At 46.6% G+C, this 20,387-nt stretch overlaps 1 protein-coding gene across 1 annotated transcript in view; it reads right to left on the bottom strand.

The window, feature by feature from the left end:
• The window catches only part of tcn2 (transcobalamin II), a 34,066-nt gene that overhangs the window by 10,292 nt on the left and 3,387 nt on the right, over positions 1-20,387 (bottom strand). The window contains exons 2-7 of the mRNA XM_063034567.1: positions 18,896-18,983; positions 17,237-17,420; positions 14,562-14,707; positions 9,665-9,814; positions 4,481-4,677; positions 1,204-1,375 (exon numbers count right to left, since the gene is read on the bottom strand). Coding sequence (XP_062890637.1) covers positions 1,204-1,375; positions 4,481-4,677; positions 9,665-9,814; positions 14,562-14,707; positions 17,237-17,420; positions 18,896-18,953 — 907 coding nt within the window. The 5' untranslated portion in view covers positions 18,954-18,983. The remainder of the gene's footprint in view (positions 1-1,203; positions 1,376-4,480; positions 4,678-9,664; positions 9,815-14,561; positions 14,708-17,236; positions 17,421-18,895; positions 18,984-20,387) is intronic.

Here is a 20,387-nt window from a genome sequence, read left to right as displayed (position 1 = left end):
CCTTTGAACTGTCTCTAAGGACTGACATTTTTGCAGTATCCTGAAGGATTCAGGGAACTGGGCTCTCAAGAATGCTGATACAGCTGCTGTGGCCATTGCTGAAGCAGATCGAAGCAGCGGGGCCCAAGCCCAAGAACGAAAATCGAACCGATATTTGGCCGATTTAAACGCCTGGCCAGATTAAAAAGAGGAGGCCAAATTGTGTGTATTTAAGGCAGAAGTTGATAGGTTCTTGATTGGTAAGGAAGTCGAGGGTTGCGGTGAAAATGCAAGAGAATAGGGATGGAAAAGAATCTGCCAATATTAAGTGGCAGAAGGGTCACGATAATTGTGCTCCTATGTATTATGGTCTTATGGAATATAACGTGGAAAGAGATGAGGTCATCAATTTTGGTGCACAACATTGAGAAGTTGAGTATTTGTGAGATGGAGAGAGGTTATTTGTTCATTAATCAAAGAGACCCAGGTATGTTTGAACACAAGTAACTCAAGGCCAACATGTAGATACATCAAGTGATTATGAGGGCAAATTAGAGGGACATGATAGCATTTACCATGAGAGATTCAAGAGCAAAAAAGTCTTATTGCAGTTGTACTGGGCCCTAGTAAAACCTGGAGTATGGCCCACAATTTTGGACTCCTTACCTAAAAAAAGGCAAGCGGAGAGCTGTGAACATTCACTGGACTGAAGGTTTACTGTGTGAAGAAAGACACAGCAGGACCACATTCCATAGAGCTTAGGGGAATGAGGGAGATATCATTGGGACATACAAATTTCCTAAAAGGTTCAAAAGCTAGGAGGAGGGAGGATGTGTTTCCTTACTCAGAAATCTAGGTTTGAGGACAGAGTTGCAGAATAAGGGACAGACTAGTTAGAATTGAAACATGCAGTAATTTCTTCATTCAGAGGGTGGCAAGTGTTTGGAATTCTCTAGAGAACTGTGGAAATTCAGCCACTTTCATCCAAAACAGGAATTTCTGGACAGTAAAGGAATCAAGGAAAAATGTGACAGTGCAGGGAAACAGCACCAAGAGGAAACTGAGTCACTATTGCACTGAATGGCAGATTGGTGACTCCTGCTCTTATTTCCTACATTATTAACATGTTGCACACACTTGGAGACATGTAGGGGATCTGCTGGCTGCCTCTATTAGCAATTACTCACATCCATCTTCTCTACCTTAGCACTGGGGAATCCTTACCTGTCTCGTTGTGGCAGTCCATTTGGCCAATATCTAGGTAGGTTTTCTGGTAGAGAACAGGTAGCAGCTGAGACAGGGCCATTGGATTTTGAAAGGCTCCTTGTTTGGCTTTTTGCAGTAGATAACTTCTTCCTTTTAACCATTGCTCCTCGTGCCCAGTGGCTAAGAGAGCCTGGTAACGACAGATCATCAGAGCTCAGTGATACACGGCAATTACTTTTATTTCTTGCATTGTGGTGCTGCTGTGCTCTGTGACAAAATCTGTGATAGGTCAGTGATAATAAACCTTAAAGTTCAAGACATGGGTGGCGCGGTAACATAACGGTTAGCGTAACACTATTACAGCGCCTGCAACCCGCGTTCAATTCTGCCGCCATCTGGGAGGAGTTTATACGTTTCCCCCGTGATTGCGTGGGTTTTCTCCCACATTCCACAGACACACGGGTTAGAGGGTTAATTGATCACGTGGACGTATGTGGGCGACGTGGACTCACTGGGCCGGAAGTGCCTGTACTGAGCTTATTTCTAAATAAATAATAAACCTAATTCTGATTCCGACTCACCATCAAATCCAGACAAACATCATCGGTTTAACTGTAGACAATGGACTGTAACCCACACGTTTTGAACTTGTTCACTCTCACAGGATGGAAGGTGAGAGAATGAGCCCAGGTTGTGGGACACATCGGTCTAGGGAGGGAACTGTCAATCAGCCTCTCTACAGACATACCAAGTGACACATCCACTGCCATCTGTATTACTCTTGCATTGAGCCAGCATCAGACTTGATGAACTGAATGGCCTCCTTCCAGTTTGCAACCTATTTGGAAATGCTACAGGACCCAGTGTGACTATCATCATTTCCAAGGGCACTGAGGCCAAGGATGAGGAGGCAATGGCAACACCTCGACCCTGGTCATGATGGCCAAGGGAAGCCATTAGATCCATCATGTCTCTGCTGTTGCACAGAGTCCACTGTTCCCACACACGAGGTCCTGTCACAGGGTATCAATATTCCCCTTCCCTCAACCGCAGGTGCTGCTCAACCCAGAGTTCCTCCAGCAGATTGTATATTGCTACAGAAAGGAAATTCAAAAGCCAGGGAATGTCTGGGCCGTATGTGAGTTTGGAAGGTCTGGGGGATCTAATTTTCAATGACAAGTGGTTAAAGCAGGCAGCATTATGAATGAGATGGTGGTGACCTCACATCAAGTGGAAACAGTAAGCTGAACTGCGGCCTGGTTTGTCCTGGGAAAAGATGGAGGCAATGGCTAGACTGGAGAGGCTGTGCCAGGAATAAGGTGACAGCTTTCATCTTCCCTGTGCTTATGCAGCTCAAGCAAGCCAATATGAGGGGAACACACTGAGACCACAGGACGATGAAGGGGCTGAGAGAGCTGAGCAGACCTCACAAATGATGCCAAAGAGAAGCTTGTTGAGTTTGAGAAGGAACACAAGGTTATAAAAGACCTATGAGTAGATCTTCAGGCTCTTCAACCTGCCCTGTATTTCAGAAACATGATGGCATTTCAGAGGTAGGCTTTTTATTTATAAAATTAGCTATACAAAAAAAATGAGTGAGAGAGAAAGTGAGAATGAATGGGAATGTGAATATATATGGTGGTAGAGGCAGATGCATTAGGGACAACTAAAAGACGCTTGGATAGGCACATGGATGAAAGAAAAATAGAGGGTTATGAACTAGGTAGGAGGGAAGGGTTGGATTGATTTTAAAAGGCTGGAAGAACATCATGGGCTGAAGGACCTGTACTGTGCTGTCTTATTCTATGTTCTATGTCTTCAACACCATTTTCCTGCCCCTGATCCCTTAAATCCCGAAATCTATTGTTCACAGTTTTAAATGCTGTTGATGACTAAACTCCCACACCTCTCTACATTGGAGAATTCCAACAATTCACCACTCTCCAAGCCATGAAATCTCCTCTTAAATTTTAGACCCCCAGCTCTAAACTCGTCAACCAGGGGAAGCAGCCTCCCCACATCTACCCCACCAAGCCCTCTATAGATTGCGTTTGTTCACTTCACTGAGGGCATCTCTCCTTCCTCCAAGGGACCAAGGGTGAATCCTTGGGTGGAATCACCGAAAGGGAAGCCTTCATTTGGGTGAGTTCAGTGTGAAGGTAATCCCAGGAGAGCTATCAGAGATGGTCAAGAAGAAGGGAGCTTGTCACAGGAGACTGTCAGGGAGCATGGAGCATTATAGCACAGTACAGATTCTTCTTGTGCCAACTTTTTAACTGACTCTAAGATCAATCTAATCCTTCCTCCATAACTCTTCATTTTTATATCATCAATCACCCACCTAAATTCAACTAATGTACCTGCCTTTACCACCAACCCAGCAAGGTGTTCCATACACCCACCACTCTCTGTGTCAAAGACTTGCATCTGACATCCCCCTCCCAATACTTTCCTCCAGATGCCTGAAAATTATGCCTCCTTGTATTAACCATTTACTCCCTGGGAAAAAGTCTCTGGCTGTCCACTCAATCTATACCTCTCATCATCTTGTCCACTTCCATCATGTCTCCTCTCATCCTCCTTCACTCCAAAGAGAAAAGCCCTAGCTCACTCAACTTATCCTCATAAGACATGCTCTCTAGTCCAGGCAGCGTCCTGGTAAATATCTTCTGCATCCTCTCTAAAGCTTCCTCATCTTTCCCATAATGAGGTGACCAGAACCCAAGTGTGGTCTAACTATGGTTTTAGGGAATTGCAACATTATCTGTGGCTCCTGTACTCAATCCCCCGATTAATGAAAGCCAATACACCATACTTAACAACCCTATCAACTTGCATGGCAACTTTGAGGGATCTATGACGTGGACCCCAAGATCCTCCACACTGCCAAGAATCCTGCCAACAACCTTGTATCTTGCCTTCACAGAGACAGGAAGAGCAATGTAAAAGGCCACAGATTCCCCACCAACACCCTTTTGTCACGAGTTGTGTGACCTCTATTTATTGTACGTCACTTACGTCTAAAACTAGGAAGAAATTGCACCCAATAGATACGCCTGGAGGAAATCTGTTCAATGGGTGCTGCGGTTCGTGCGAACAAGGGGCAGCTGTGGAAGGAGAGATTGAACAGCCAAAAGACTCCACCACTAACCACAACAACCACTTATTCTTGCCCACACTGCACCAAAATATGTAGATCCTGGTTCCCCTTAGGATAATATCATACTCAACTCCAGTGATCACACCACTACTGCTTTGTACGTCACAAGCACAAAGCCAAGAAACCTTTAAGTACCTGCAGAGCGAGCGTTGTGCTGTATGTGTTCCCGATTGCTCCACTGCTTTCTTGCTTTCTCCGTATCATTTCCATTAGCTCGTTCACTTCATTCTGCACCTTGTGCCTTGTGTGCTGACTGTACATCCAGTGATTACTATTGGGCGCTTTCGACTCCAATACACACTTCAGTGCCAACACCACCATGGCTGATGTGTCTACCATTGAAAGACAAACTCATATTAACCATTAGCAAAGATTGCTTGGACATTATCAGGGATTTCAAGAAAGAGATCTCAGATTGCACTCATCATGACATTAGAGTCAGAGAATCAAAACACTACAGCACAATTAGGTCTCACCAATATCTTATACAATTTCAACATAACATCGAACTCCTGTACTCAGTACTTTAATTTATGAAGGCTAATATGCCAAAAGCTTTCTTTATGACCCTATCAAGCAATTATGGACCTGTATTCCCAAATCCCTCTGTTCTACCACACATCCCAGTGCCCCATGCTCACTGTGTAAGAGCTACCCTGGTTGGCCCTCCCAAAGTACAACACCTCACATTTCTCTACATTAATTTCCATCTGCTATTTCTCAGCCTATTTTTTCCCAGCTGGTCAGATCCCACTGCAAGCTTTGATAGCCTTTCTTGCTGTCCACTACACCCTCAATCTTTATGATCCAGTTTACCACATTATTGTCCAGATCGTTGATATAGATAACAAACAACAATGCACCCAGCATCGACCCCTGCAGTACTCCACTAGTCACAGGCCTCCAGTCAGAGGGCAACCATTTACCTACCATCCTCTGGCTTCTCCTGTGAAGCCAATGTCTAATCCAATTTACTACCTAATCTTGAATGCTAAGCGACTGAACCTTCGTGACCAATGGGAGATTGTTGAAAGGCCTTGCTAAACACATGGCCTTACGAGCCTGGTCTGATATTCAGTAACATCACGATTAATCTTGACCTCATTACTCCTTTCCTGTGCTCTCCCATATCCCCATCACCTCATTACCACTTTCCTGTGCTCTCCCATATCCCCATCACCTCATTACCACTTTCCTGTGCTCTCCCATATCCCCATCACCTCATTACCACTTTCCTGTGCTCTCCCATATCCCCATCACCTCATTACCCCTTTCCTGTGCTCTCCCATACCCCCACCACTTCATTACCCCTTTCCACTGTTCTCCCATACCCCCGTGACCTCATTACCCCTTTTCACTGCTCTCCCATACCCCCGTGACCTCATTACCCCTTTTCACTGCTTTTCCATACCCCCATGACCTCATTACCCTTTTCCAGCACTCTCCCATACCCCCGTGACCTCATTACCACTTTCCACTGCTCGCCCATACCCCCGTGACCTCATTACCCCTTTCCGCTGCTCCCCCATACCCCCTTGACCTCAATACCCCTTTCCGCTACTCCCATACCCCCGTGACCTCAATACCCCTTTCCACTGCTCTCCCATACCCCAGTGACCTCATTACCCCTTTCTGCTACTCCCATACCCCCGTGACCTCAATACCCCTTTCCACTGCTCTCCCATACCCCCGTGACCTCATTACCCCTTTCCTGTGCTCTCTCATACTCCCATGACTTCATTACCCCTTTTCACTGCTTTTCCATACCCCCATGACCTCATTACCCCTTTCCAGCGCTCTCCCATACCCCCATGACCTCATTACCCCTTTCCGCCGCTCCCTCATACCCCCGTGACCTCAATACCCCTTTCCACTGCTCTCCCATACCCCCGTGACCTCATTATCCCTTTCCGTTGCTCTCCCATACCCCTGTGACCTCATACCCCTTTCTGCTACTCTCCCACACCCCTCATGGCCTCATTACTTCTTTCTGGTGCTCTCCCACACCCCTCATGGCCTCATTACCCCTTTCTGCTACTCTCCCACACCCCTCATGGCCTCATTACTTCTTTCTGGTGCTTTCCCACACCCCTCATGGCCTCATTACCCCTTTCTGCTACTCTCCCACACCCCTCATGGCCTCATTACTCCTTTTTGGTGCTCTCCCACACCCACACCCCTCAACTCCATTGCGGTTTCAGTGCCTGTCGGTCTCCACCTTGAATCGATCCCATATGCCACCTCTCTGGGGCAGGGAACTACAAAGAATCTGAACAGAGAAATTCCTCCACATCTCTCTCTTAAACTGTGCCTGCTAGTTCCAATGTAATGCCCTCAATAACCAGTTCTGAGTCCCCCACAAAATCTTGTGTTTCAATATCAAATCACGTCTCAAATACTCAACCTCTCTTGATATGAGAAACCTTTCATCCTGGAATCAATCAACAATTCTAATTCTATTTCCCATTCCCATCCTGACATGTCCGTGGCTCCACCTGCTGCCGCGATGAGGCCAGTCTCGGGCTGGAAGAGCGACGCCTCACGTTCCACCCGGGCAGCCTCCGATCTGGCCGCATGATCAGAGCTGGTCTTTGATGCGCCAGATTTTTGAAGCACTTGATACTGGAACATTCCAGAATTGCTAATACAAGGGGGTATAATTTTAAGGTGACTGGAGGAAATAATCAGGAGGGTATCAGAGGAAATTTATGTTGGTGATATTGTAGGATGGTATCGTGGTTCTGTGATATGGATTGGACTACTGCGTTTATGGACTGTGGACTTTTCCAGACTTAAGTTTTTATATTCTGTGTTTTTTAATTGCCCAATCCTATTCCGTTTGGTTGTGCAAGGGGAGGGGGTTTGGAGGTTGATGTTCTGTTAGATTTTTGTGCGGGGGAGGGGTTGTTTTTGAGGGGTCGATGTTCTTGTTCCATTTTGTACAGGGGGAGGGATTGGGGGGTGTTTATGATCAGGATGCCATTCTTTTTTGTACAGGGTGTGGGTTTGATGTTTCTCTCTCAATGACTTTCATGTTCTTTCTTGGTTTCGTGCTATCTGGAGAAGACAAATTTCAGAGTAGTATATGGATACATGCTTTGATAATGAATGAATGGATAAATGAATTTGTTCATTTGTTTATTTAATGTTTACATAGAATGTGGTTGGTGTGTGGAACACCCTGACGAGGGAGGGGTGTGTGGTGGTAGAGACAGATAAAAAAGGACATTTACAAAACTCTTAGGTAGGCACATGAGTGATAGAAATATGGAGGGTTATGTGGGAGGGAAGGGTTAGATTGATCTTTGAGTAGGTTAAAAGGTCAGCATAGTATCATGGGCCAAAGGACTTTGTTCTATGTAACTACTATGCAAACACATCGGAGTATGAAATTCTCCTGCGTCTGACAGAACTGCTCCTTACCTTCAACAATTTCTCCTTCAGCTGCTCCCACTTTCTCCAGATTCAAGGGGTAGCCATAGGCACCCACATGGACCCCAGCTGTGCCTGCTTTTCGTGGGCTACGTAGAACAGTCCACGTTTCAAGCCTTCCCAAGTAATGCTCCCCAACTCTTCCTCAGCTACACTGAAATCTGTGCTGGTACTGCCTCATGCATCCATACTGAGCTCCTCAATATCATTAACTTTGCCTCCAACTTCCACCCTGCCTTTAAATTCACTTGGTCCATCTCTGACATCTCACTCCCTTTCTCGATCTCTCTGCCTCCATCTCTAGAGAAAAACTATCAACCAACATCTTTTATAAGCCTACCAATTTCCACGGCTATCTTGACTATACCTCCTCCCGCTGTCTCCTGTAAAAATGCTATTCCCTTTTCTCAGTTCCGTCATCTTCACTGCAACTGTTCTCAGGATGCCCCTTTCCTTTCCAGTACATCAGAGATGTCCTCCTCCTTCAATATTCTTCCAATATTGATGCTGCCCTCACCCACATCTCCTTTATTTCCCAAACATCCACTCTTACCCCATCCTCCCGCCACCTTAACAGTAGTAGAGCTCCTCTTGACCTTGCCTACCACCCCACGAGCCTCCACATCCAACAGATCATTCTCCTTAACTTCTGCCATCTCCAAAGGGATCCTACCACCAGACAGAATCAATCAGGTTTATTATCACTGGCATGTCACGTGAAATTTGCTAACCTAGCAGCAGCAGTTCAATGCAATACATAATATAGAAGAAAAAATAATAATAAATAAGTAAATCAATTATGGTATACGTATAATGAATAGACCAAAAATCATGCAAGAAAAACAGAAATACTGTATATTAAAAAAAGTGAGGTAGCGTCCGAGGATTCAATGTCCATTTAGGAATCGGATGGCAGAGGGGAAGAAGCTGTTCCTGAATCACTGAGTGTGTGCCTTCAGGCTTCTGTACCTCCTAGCTGATGGTAACAGTGAGAAAAGGGCATACCCTGGGTGCTGAAGGTCTAATAACGGACACTGCCTTTCTGAGATTTTACTATATCTTCACCTTGCCCCCACTCTCCATTATCCACAGGGATCACTCCCCCCATAATTTCCTTGTCCATTCATCTCTCCCACTAATTTCCCTCTAGGCACTTACCCTGCAAATAGCCAAAGTACTACACCTGCCATTCACCTCCTCCCTCACCTCCATTCAGGGCCCCAAACAGTCCTTCCAGGTGAGGCAACACTTTACCCGTGAATCTGCTGGGGTCGCCTATTGTGTACGGTGCTCCCGACGTGGCTTCCTCTACAACGGTGAGAGCCATCATAAATTGAACACCTCCACTCCAGCACCAAAAGTGGAACTTCCCAGTGGTTAAACATTTTAATTCCAATTCCCATTCCCATTCTGACGTGTTGATCCATGGCCTCCTCTCGTGCCTCAGTGTGGAGGAGTAACACCTTATATTTTGTCTGGGTGGCTTCCATCCTGATGGTATGAATGTTGCTTTCTCTTTCTGGTAAAAAAATTGTTTCCCTCCTGTTCCCCTCTTCTCCCATCCTCCACTATGGCTTTTTACTTCTTCACACCTGCCCATCATCTCCCTCTGGTGCCCCTCTTCCTTCCCTTTCTCCCACGGTCTACTCTCCTTTCCTATCAGGCTCCTTCCTCTCCTGCCCTTTACCTTTCCCACCCGTCTGGCTTCACCTATTACCTTCTAGTCATCCTCCTTCCCCTACCCCCCAGCTTTTTATTCTGGCATCTCCCCTTCCCTTCCAGTCCTGAAGAAGGGTCTCGACCCAAAACGTTGACTGTTTGGATGCTGCCTGTCCTGCTGAGCTCCTCCGTCATTCTGCGTGTGTTTCAGAGAATAAAAGTGCTCACCGATTGAGTGATGGAGGTGGTGGTGGTGGTGGTGGTGATGATGTGGCATCAACCCAGAAAGGACAACGTGATGTACCCGTATGTTGTTCACACACAGAGCCAGCACTCCCAGACTGTACTGGTAGTGGCTGCTCGGAGGCACGTGGTGATCTGCAATTCAGAGATAAAACAGGAGTTAGTGACGCAGCAGTAGTGACTAACGTGAGGGAACTGTTTAAGTGACTCACCCCGAACCCACAACCTGGACCTTTCAAAGTCACCTTTTTGATTAACACTCCAATTAACCATAGATAAGCAGTCAGCGTCAATTGGGGCTGCCCTTACTGTATTTTCCAAACTGCAAAGCACAATTTATAGTTTAGAGTGCACTATACTTGCACATTTGTACAGAGAACACACTCTGACAACAACCGACACACAACATCCCATAAACCGTAAGACATAGCAGCAGAATAAGGGCATTCGGCCCATCGAGTCTGCACTGGCATTCCTCCATAACACTCAAGCAATCCTACAGTCCACACAAGCTGCATCATACCATCAGAACAACGCCATGGCTGGGCAGTGACAGTACAAATGGACCCGTGTTTGTTATGACTGTCAAGAAGCTGCGGTGACTCCTCGTCCCTCCACCCTCTAGCTCCAAAACCTCAATACCTCCATTAGAAAGGATGTGGAGGGCTTGAAGAGGCTGCAGAAAAGGCTTATCAGGATTCTGCCTGGATCAGGGAGTGTAAGCTATAAAGAGGTTGGACAAGCTTGTGGAGTGTCAGAGACTGAGGCCTCATAGAATTTTACAAAATTACGAGAGGCATAGATAAGGTAGATGACCAGTCTTTTTCCCAGGGTAGAAATGCTGAATACTAGAGGGGACTGCTTTAAGGTAGGCAGGAGGGGATGTACAGGACAAGCTTTATTTTACACAGAGAGTGGTAAGCCCCTGTAACACACTGCTAGTGGTGGTAGTGGAAGCAGATACGATAGTGGTATTCAAGAGGCTTTTAGATAGGCAGATGAATGTGCAGGGTATGGGCTATGTAGACCAAGTCTAGCAGAAGGGATTAGTTTAAACTGGCATTACACTTGGCACAGGCATTTGTTACGTGTGCGCCTAGCAAGAACAAGAACGAAGTAGTAGGATTAAACGTTTTTACTGAGTCCTGTTAGCCATGGTACACACTGGCCAACTTGCACCGCGAGAGTGACAAACTGGGCCCGCCAAGGTTAAAACAAATATGCGCACTCAAAGGCCTGTGGTAAAGGAGGGCCTTCCGTGAGTAGGAAGCCCAGTGAATTCACCACGTGATCAATTGGCCGTACATGCGAATACTATATTCTTGCAATTGATCGGATACGGTTCAACATTATTGACCAGAGGTCCTGGCCCTCTTATGTTCTGCTCTATGCCGTCAGGTACCTGTAGAGCTATTTGTGGAACGGTGGGGTTTACAAACAGAAATCCTCATGCTTACAGTTCATGAACTCTTCAACAACTGGTCATTCTCAGCTACTTCATGGACAGAGAAGTCTCTCTTTACAGGTGCCAGTACGTCAGACTTCAGGGCCCCCCACAAGTTGTAGAACCTTTGTGATTCCTGTGCCCTTGCAGTTGACCAGTTATCTGAGAGAAGAGCTGACTCTGTGGTTCACTGAGCAGTTTGGCACTGATCTTCGTGCCGCCCCCGTCCCGTCGACACTGATCTTCGTGCGGCCCCCGTCCTGTCGACACTGATCTTCGTGCCGCCCCCGTCCCGTCGACATGGATCTTCGTGCCGCCCCTGTCCCGTCGACACCGATCTTCGTGCCGCCCCCGTCCCGTCGACTCTGATCTTCGTGTGGCCCCCGTCCCGTCGACACCGATCTTCGTGTGGCCCCCGTCCCATCGACACCGATCTTCCTGCCGCCCCCGTCCCGTCGACACCGATCTTCCTGCCGCCCCCGTCCCGTCGACACCGATCTTCCTGCCGCCCCTGTTCCGTTGACACCAATCTTCGTGTGGCCCCCGTCCCGTCGACACCGTGCCGCCCCCATCCCATCGACAACGGTCGTCGTGCTGCCCCCGTCCCGTCAACAACGGTCGTCGTGCTGTCCCCGTCCCGTCGACACCGATCTTCCTGCCGCCCCTGTCCCGTCGACCCTGATCTTCCTGCCGCCCCCGTCCCGTCAACAACGGTCGTCGTGCTGCCCCCGTCCCGTCGACCCTGATCTTCGTGCCGCCCTCATCCCATCGACACTGATCTTCGTGCGGCCCCCGTCCCGTCGACTCTGATCTTCGTGCTGCCCCCGTCCTGTCGACACCGATCTTGGTGCCACATCCATCCCGTCGACACCGATCTTCGTGCCACACCCGTCCCGTCGACACCAATCTTCGTGCGGCCCCCGTCCCGTCGACACCGATCTTCGTGAGGCCCCCGTCCTGTCGATTCTGATCTTTGTGCCACCCCCGTCCCGTCGAGATGGATCTTCGTGCGGCCCCTGTCCTGTCGACACTGATCTTTGTGCGGCCCTTGTCCCGTCGACACGGATCTACGAGCGGCCCCCGTCCTGTCGACACAGATCTACGAGCGGCTCCCATCCTGTCGACACCGATCTTCGTGCGGCCCCCGTCCTGTCGACTCTGATCATTTAGGCCACGTTAACAGAAATAATAGAGCAGATCGGGTGGTGGTTGGATCTGCAGCCATAGGCGATGCAGACTGCTCTGCTGTCCTGTGCTTGGACAATGTGCCAGTTCTTGGATGGGGTGTTGCCATGACATCTTGTACTTGTCTCTCTGGTGAAAAAGAGTGTAGATTAGGATAAGTCTGTGCCGAGGATGTAGAGCCTGTGGGTTGACATCCTGTAGACAGTCTGCCTAAGCTGATACACCAGCACTGTACCTAGGGATTCAGCATTGTTGAACGCTGCCATCCTAGGTGTACGTTAGGCTCCAACGGCAATATTTGAACAGAGGCAGAGATGTGCACCCAATATCTATACTGCAACTTGTCATAAAACTAATGATGTAGCCTCCAACCTGATAGCATGAACATCGATTTCTCTAATTTCTGGTTAATTCTCTTTCCCTTTTCAATTCCCCATTATGGCTCCCCTCTTACGCCTTCTCTTCTGCTCAACAGCCTATCACCTCTCTGGAGTCTTTCCTCCTTCCCTTTCTCCCATGGTCCACTCTCCTCTCCTATCAGATGCACCCTTCTTCAACTCTTTACCTCTTCCCTTTATCACCTCCCAGCTTATTTATCCCCACTCCCCACCTACCTACGATCCCCCACCTATCATTTGTCAGTTTGTACTCCTTCCCCTCCCTCCCAACTTCTTATTCTGGTTTCTTCCCCTTCCTTTTCTAGTCCTGATAAAGGGTCTCAGCCCAAAACACCGGCTGTTTTTTTGTTTGTTTATTTATTGGGATACAGCGCAGATTAGGCCCTTCTGGCCCTCTGAGCCACGCCACCCAGCAACCCCTGATTGAATCCTAGCCTAATCCTGGGACAATTTACAACAACCAATTAACCTACCAACCGGTACGTCTTTGGACTGTGGGAGGAAACCGGAGCACATGGTCATGGGGAGAACATACAAACTCCTTACAGGCAGGGGTGGGAATTAAACCCCTGTAAAGCATTGTGCGAATCACTACGCCACTGTGCTGCCCCATTTATTCCTCTCCATAGATGCTGCCTGACCTGCTGAGTTCCTCTAGCATTTTGTGTGTGTAACCACTGTCAGATGTCAAATCTCGTTGACAGTTGTATTTTTTCATGACAACCACACCTAGTTCCCAGGTGTTTTGGTGTCTATAAAACATATTAAGGCATCTTAGGACAGCACAATAGTGTAGTGATTAGCGCGATGCTATTAAAAGCTCAGGGGGTCAGAGGTTAGTGTTCAATTCCAGAGACGTGTGCAAGGAGTTTGTACATTCTCCCCGTGAAAGTGTGCATTTCCTTCAGGTGTACCGATTTCCTTCCACAATCCAAAGACGTAGCAGTTAGTAGGTTAATTGGTAATTGTAAATTGTCCTGTGTTAAACAGGTGTGTTGCTGGGTAGCACAGCTCGTTAGGCTGGGAGAGTCTGTTCAGTGCTGTATCTCTAAATAAAATGAAAATAAAAGCAAAAAGCAAATGCAAGTCCTTCTCGCTTTGTCGTTCTTTGTGCTGCACTTTGTCTGTGTGACATTTCCATGTAGAACAAGTGCTTCTCAGGCAAGGTACCTAATCCTCAATGGTCCATTTCCCAGTCAGAGAATCAGCACGTTTGAGGGTGGCTTGTCCTGCATCCTCCTCACCACCAGATGGCAGAGGAGGCAGTAACTCCAATAATCTGTATCCAGCTACCTGAAATTCCCAATGATTGGACATGACGTTTGTTGGGTTCCCCTTCTGCTCCCTTGAAATGTTCCTGGTCTGTTTCTCACCCTCCGGGCTCACTGGAAACTATGGTGCTGTTGTGTAACATTTAAGAAAGCGTGAATTAAGTGTATTCAGATAGTGTGCAAAATCTATTAGTACGGCACCCAGGTACTGAGTGTCTTACAGAATTATGAGTAACACACACACACACCCGAAGGTATGCATATACACACAGATGCACATAGAGACGTGCACACACACGTATCAAGTACACAGCTAGTGAGCCAGAGGTAACTCAAACCCAATCCCCTCTCAGTAAGCATGTTAGGTTACATACAGAGTCATTATACAAGCTGTTAGTCTGATTTAATTCAATCAACTGGAATTTTATACCTCTACGTTGAGATTTGAAGTCATGATTTCAGAGAGTTCGTTCAACCTGAGAATTAGATTACAAACCAAGCAACATGAGGACTGTGTAAATATACCCCAAGACAGAAGGGGAGGAACATTTCAAGGGAGCAGAAGGAGAGAAGAGAGCACGTACGTTTGGTGTCGTTTCCTTCAGCATCAAGTTTGTTCTTCAGGTACAGCAGCGCTGGCTGCCGTGCTTGCATACTCTGGCAGGACGCACGCAACGCCAACAGGTACAGAGCTACGAGGCCTGTGGAGGGCTCAGAACCCGGCTGTAATCTGGGGGAGCCAAGTGAGAGAACCATGAAAGTCAGGCAGACTTCTGTTGTTGTTACTAGATTCAGATTTATCTATTTACTGAGATATAGACTGGAATAGGCCCTTCTGTTGTTAATAGATTCAGATTTATTTATTTACTGAGATATAGGCCCTTTCGTCTCTTCGAGCCACACTGCCCAGCAACCCCGGTTTAACCCCAGCCTAATCATGAGACAACTTATAATGACCAAGTAACTGACCAACTGGGACGTCTTAGGACTGTGGGAGGAAACTGGAGCTTCTGCAGAAAACCTACGCATTCCACAGGGAGGCACACAGATTCCTTACAGATGACATTGGAATCTAACTCTGAATTCTGACACCCCGAACTGGAAAAGTATAGTGCTAACGACTGCCCCACCGTGCTTTTCTTTTGGAGTGGAGGAGGAGGAGGAGGAGAAGTGACTTGATAGAGGTGTACAGAGGCATTGATAAAGTGGACAATTAATGCCTTTATCCCAGGGCAGAAATGGCCAATAAGACGCAGCATAATTTTAAGGTGATCAGAGGAAAGTACAGGGGATGTCAGAGGTAGGTTTTGTTTTTTTTTTACCCAGAGAGTGGTGGGTGCATGGAACATGCTGCCAGGTGTGTGCATAGGCAGATACATCAAGCACATTTATGAGAATCTTATATCATGGATGAAAGAAAAGTGGAGGGCTATGTGTCAGGGAAGTATTAGGTTGATCTTGGAGTAGGTTAAAGGGCCAGTACAACATTGTGGGCCAAAGGGCCTGTACTGTTCTATGCTCCCAGGCCTTTCTTCAGGTTACTTCCTCCATCTGCACAAATTTGTCCAATCAGTGGCCTTGAAAGTTCAGCATCTCTTCTTGCCTGATTTGCAAAGTCAAGTATAATGCTTCAAGTGAGTCAACAACCAGGAAGCTACAGGGGAGGGAAAGTAGCTTTTCCAGCCTCATGTCAGGCTGCAGACTTGCTGAATCTTGGATCCGGCAGAAGGTGAAAGGAATACAGCCAAACATAATCCAGCAAGGAATTTCAATGAGTCCCAGTGTTGTGTGCGATTTCTTACTGAGTTTTTGTAGCTGTCCTTTGTCTTAACTTATTTTAATTAACTGAAAGTGACTGATTTTCCACAGTTCAACACAGCGAGTGTCTTCACTGACCCTCACCAATCTTTACCGATGCACCACAACAAGAATCCTATCCGTTGGCAACTGCTCTGCCTGTGACCGCAAGAAAGTGCAGAGAGTTGCGGACACAGCTCAGCCCTAACAGAAACCAGCCTCTCCTCTATGGACTCCGTCTATACTTCTCTCTGCCTCAGCCTGGACATCCCCTCTTCTCCCCTCTTCCATCAGGCAGAAGTCACAAAAGTGTGAAAATACGTACCACCAGGCTGAAGAATAGCATCTACCACGCTGTTGTAAGACCTCACAATCTACCTCATTATGTTCTCGCACCTGCAGTGAGTTTTCTCTGTCACTGTAACACTTATTGTTTCATCTTGTAACACCTCAGTGCACCGTGTAATAACATGATCTGCAAGGATGGTATGCAGGACCGGCTTCTCACTCTATCTTGGAAAATGTGGGAATAATGAAACAATTCCAGCTCCAAACTAATTCCAAATCTAAGTTAAATATTAAGGTCCAACACTGTTAGAGAATGGGGGGGGGGGGGGGAAGAGGGGGGGGAGGGCTAGAGAAGTTGTTTCCACATCTGAAATTAGTGGCACAACTGTAACAATACAAAAAATAAAATCTGAAATAAAAACATGAAGTATTTGAAACACTTGAAAGATCCAACAGTACCTGTGGAGGTAGAAGCAGCATCAGGTCAGTTAACCTCCATCAAAAATGAGAGAGGAAGCGAGGGGAGGTGAGGGAGAGGTCACCGTCAGGGGCGGCGGGGGTGGTGGTGAGGTTGTGTCTGCTCTCTGCTCTCTCTAAACCTTTGGTTAGAGGGGTAGGCTGAAACATTCAGGGCTAAGCAGCCCTGTCGGTGAAGTCATGGTCGATAACAATGAATCAGAAATATTCACAGCAGAAGCACAGGTATTGCAGAAGCTTGTATCATTTGAGAGGTTCAGAGATAATGAGGGCAAGAGACCATGGAGAGGTTTGGAGAAGAATAAACATTTTCAAAATGGAGGTATCACAGGAGCCAAGGTAGATCAATGAATAAACAAATTAACATTTGATGTAAGTCACAAAATAGGGTTTTGAATGAGCTCCACTGTACAGAGAATGATATTTTGACTAGAACTCTTGACTTGTTGGGTCTGGAAGTTGCAAAGGCATTGGGTAAAGATGGCAGTATCATTTTCCCATATCGGCACAAAACCGGCTTTAATGCATAATAAATTCAACATAATCCCAGGGCTACCTTGCTTAAATCCTTCAGACTGTCACCAGCCCTGCTTCCTTCACACATGAGGCATACTTTACAAGTACCAGGTGAAAGGGTTGGTGCCTGGTGCACTGGGGAGCAACCTGGCCGGTGTACAGAGCAAGCAGGGCCAATTACCTGGAAAGTTTCCTCCGGAGATCAGTCTTCAGCCGGTGAAGGTACTTCCGTTCAACATTGAGGTTATGGTGCTCCGACAGTCGCAAGGCAATGTGGATACTGGGATTGGCCGGTAATGTACCCGTAGATCTAAGGAGACGGGAGTTCAAGGCCACGATGGTCTTCTTGTGACTGGCTTCCAGTTCTGACATAGACAGAGCAAATTGTTGTCAATGTTGTTTGTTTGTTTAGTGATACAGCACGGTAACAGACCCACACACCCATGTGACCAATTAACCTACTAACTCATACGTCTTTGGAACGTGGGAGGAAACCAAGAACGCGGAGGAAATCAACGCAGTCACAGGGAGAATATATAAACTCCTTACAGAGAGCAACGGGAATTGAACCCGGGACTCTGGTGCTGCGAAAGTTTACACTAACTGCTACGTTACCATGCTGCCTGAAGTGCTCTGACACTGTCCTCCCAACACAGAGCACTCGTTTTACAAGACAACAAGATAACCCTCCACCCCACACACACGGTGCATCAGTGACGCCGGAAGGAATTCACCCCTGGAGTGTGATCTTTGGGATAGAGTTGGTGCAGGAGAGGGGGAAGAGTCTCCTGTAGAACAAATTCCCCCCACACTTTCCTCTGGATGTCAGTCTAAGATTTCAGCCACAGCTACGTGTATGTTTGATAAGTGCTGGACACGGAGATCCAACGGCCAGCCAATGACCACTCGGACACATCACAGTGGGGGATGTGTTCCTTGAAGCTACCATAGAGCTGGAGGCAACAGGAAAGTGAGGCAGAGCTGGGAGCACAAAAGAGCATTATTTTGTGTAGGACCAGCCATTCAGCCCCTCAAATCTACTTTGCTGTTCAAAAGACCATGGCTGACATCTACTTTAATTCCATTTACCTTTTCACTAGAGTCATAGGGTTGTAGAGAGTTAAGCAAGAACACTGCATCTTCAGCCCATCAGTTCTACATTGACCATCCAGCATCGTTTTACACTAATCCCACTCTGTATCTTTTCATCTCTAACAGCTGAGACATCAACCATCCAGACTTCAACATTCTTCTCTCCTATTCAGACCTCATGCCAGTCCTGCTGAAGTGTCTTGGCCCAAAACTTTGACTGCTTTTTCACAGATGCCACCTGACCTCCAGCGTTTTGTGTGCGTTGCTCTGGATTGCACCTGAAGAATCTCTTGTGTTTATGAGTTGCACCAACTGCTTTTGTCTCATTTTGACACAGAACAGCCTCATCCTATCCCTTCTGTACACTGGAAACTCTCCGCAGATTTCCAAGTGTCCAACAAAGAGTGCAGAAACGTACATTGCCTGCTGTGCTCCTGATCAAAGGCACAGGAGACTTACAAACGCAACAAAGGCAGAAACAACACTTCCCTTAAAGCATTTTTGGTTCATTTGTCTCTGGCAGAAACCCAGAGATGCCCATTAAATTCTGTGTCGAGGGGCATCACCCAAGAGGATCTCAACCCTGCTGCACCCTGAACTGAAGAACAGTGACGAGTTTCCTCCACTACCACTGCTATGGTATAGTGCAAGACATAAAATCGAATCTGCTATAAATTACAATATCAATATACACACACACATTAAGCGTGGGTGGGGGGGGGGGTGGGTAGAAAACAGTAGTACTTACTGACTGTGAGGAAAAGAATCCCCATGCAGGATATCAACAGCAACAGTCTGGGCTGCATGATGTGTTCTTCCTTCAGAAATGCGGTGTTCTAGAAAAAACAGGAAGGGAGATATTTGATAAAACGGAAAAAATATTGAAACAATCATAGAAAAAAAACTGCACCCTCGAGCCTACAGTTCAGTTCTTTTTTTTGTAATTTATTTTTATTGAATTTCATCAAACATTTCCATAAGATGTATTTCAGATACTGTACATATATATCATATAATCATATTTGTCACAAATCTCCACATAATATTTATCTAAGGTATATATTTATAGAAAGGAGAGGGAAAAGAAAACTATGTACAGAGTAGGGAGTGATCTTTTTTTTTTACAACATATTCATTTACAGTTCAGTTCTGCCCTTACAGAACCTCACCACTATCACCAGGTGAACTCCTCATCCTGATGAACTCTTTTGGCATTCCACCCCTTGCTTTTCAAGAACATCAGATACAGCAGGAGAAGGCCAGTCAGTCCCTCGTGCCGACTCCACCAGTAAGACCACGGCTCATCCAGTCTTAATTTCAACACCACTTTCCTGCTCTTTCTCCCATTACTCCTTAACTCTTTTGTATGTTAAATGTGAACTTGCCATAAATATAACCAATAATGTCACCTCACATATTTTTTTAACCAGATCCTTAACCTACCTATCTTTCTTTGCAATCTCCTGTTGTCCTTTCCATAAACTACTTCTCCCACCCTTCAGCCCATTTATCAATTGGACCTTTGGTACCTTCATCCAAGGCATCCATGTTAAGACACCCGTGGAATGCCTCTCCTTCTGTTCTACCAACCAAAAATCCATTTATGCCTATTCCAGTTCATCACCTACGTCGATCTGCAATCTCCAAAACAATAATTTTCTACAGCTGAAAGAAGTCTTTGAACAACTACCACCAACATATCACCTGTGGAACCAGAAGAGCCAACACACTTGACCACTGTTAAACCACCATCAAAAACGCTTACTGTGACATCCCACACCCGCACTTTGGAAAGTCCAATCACCTGGTTGTGTTTCTAGACCACAGCATCAGTGGTGAGGACAAAGAAGGTATGGTCAACGGAGATGGAGAAGCACTTACAGAATTGCTTTGAGTCAGTGGACTGGACAATATTCAGGGATTCATCTTTGAATCTGAATGAAAACGCTACAGCTGTCATCAATTTCATCAGAACCTGTGTGGATGAACATACCCAAACCAAAAGCCATGGATGAACCAGGAGATTTGTAGCCTGCTGAAGGCTACATCTGCGGCATTCAAGACCAGTAATCCAGAAATCTACAAGAGACCCAGGTACAACCTGTAGAAGACTATTTTAAGAGCAATAAATCAATTCCAGTTGAAGATAGCGTCAGAATTGGATGCACGTCAGAATTGGATGCGCGTCAGCTCTAGCAGGGTCTGCAGGCCATTACTTCCTACAAAGCAAAACCTAACAT

This window comes from Mobula hypostoma, chromosome 27, assembly GCF_963921235.1.
Source record: "Mobula hypostoma chromosome 27, sMobHyp1.1, whole genome shotgun sequence".
In the NCBI taxonomy this organism is placed as follows: domain Eukaryota; kingdom Metazoa; phylum Chordata; class Chondrichthyes; order Myliobatiformes; family Myliobatidae; genus Mobula; species Mobula hypostoma.
The sequence above is the reverse complement of the archived record's forward strand: the minus strand, read 5'-3'. Positions and strand labels throughout refer to the sequence as shown.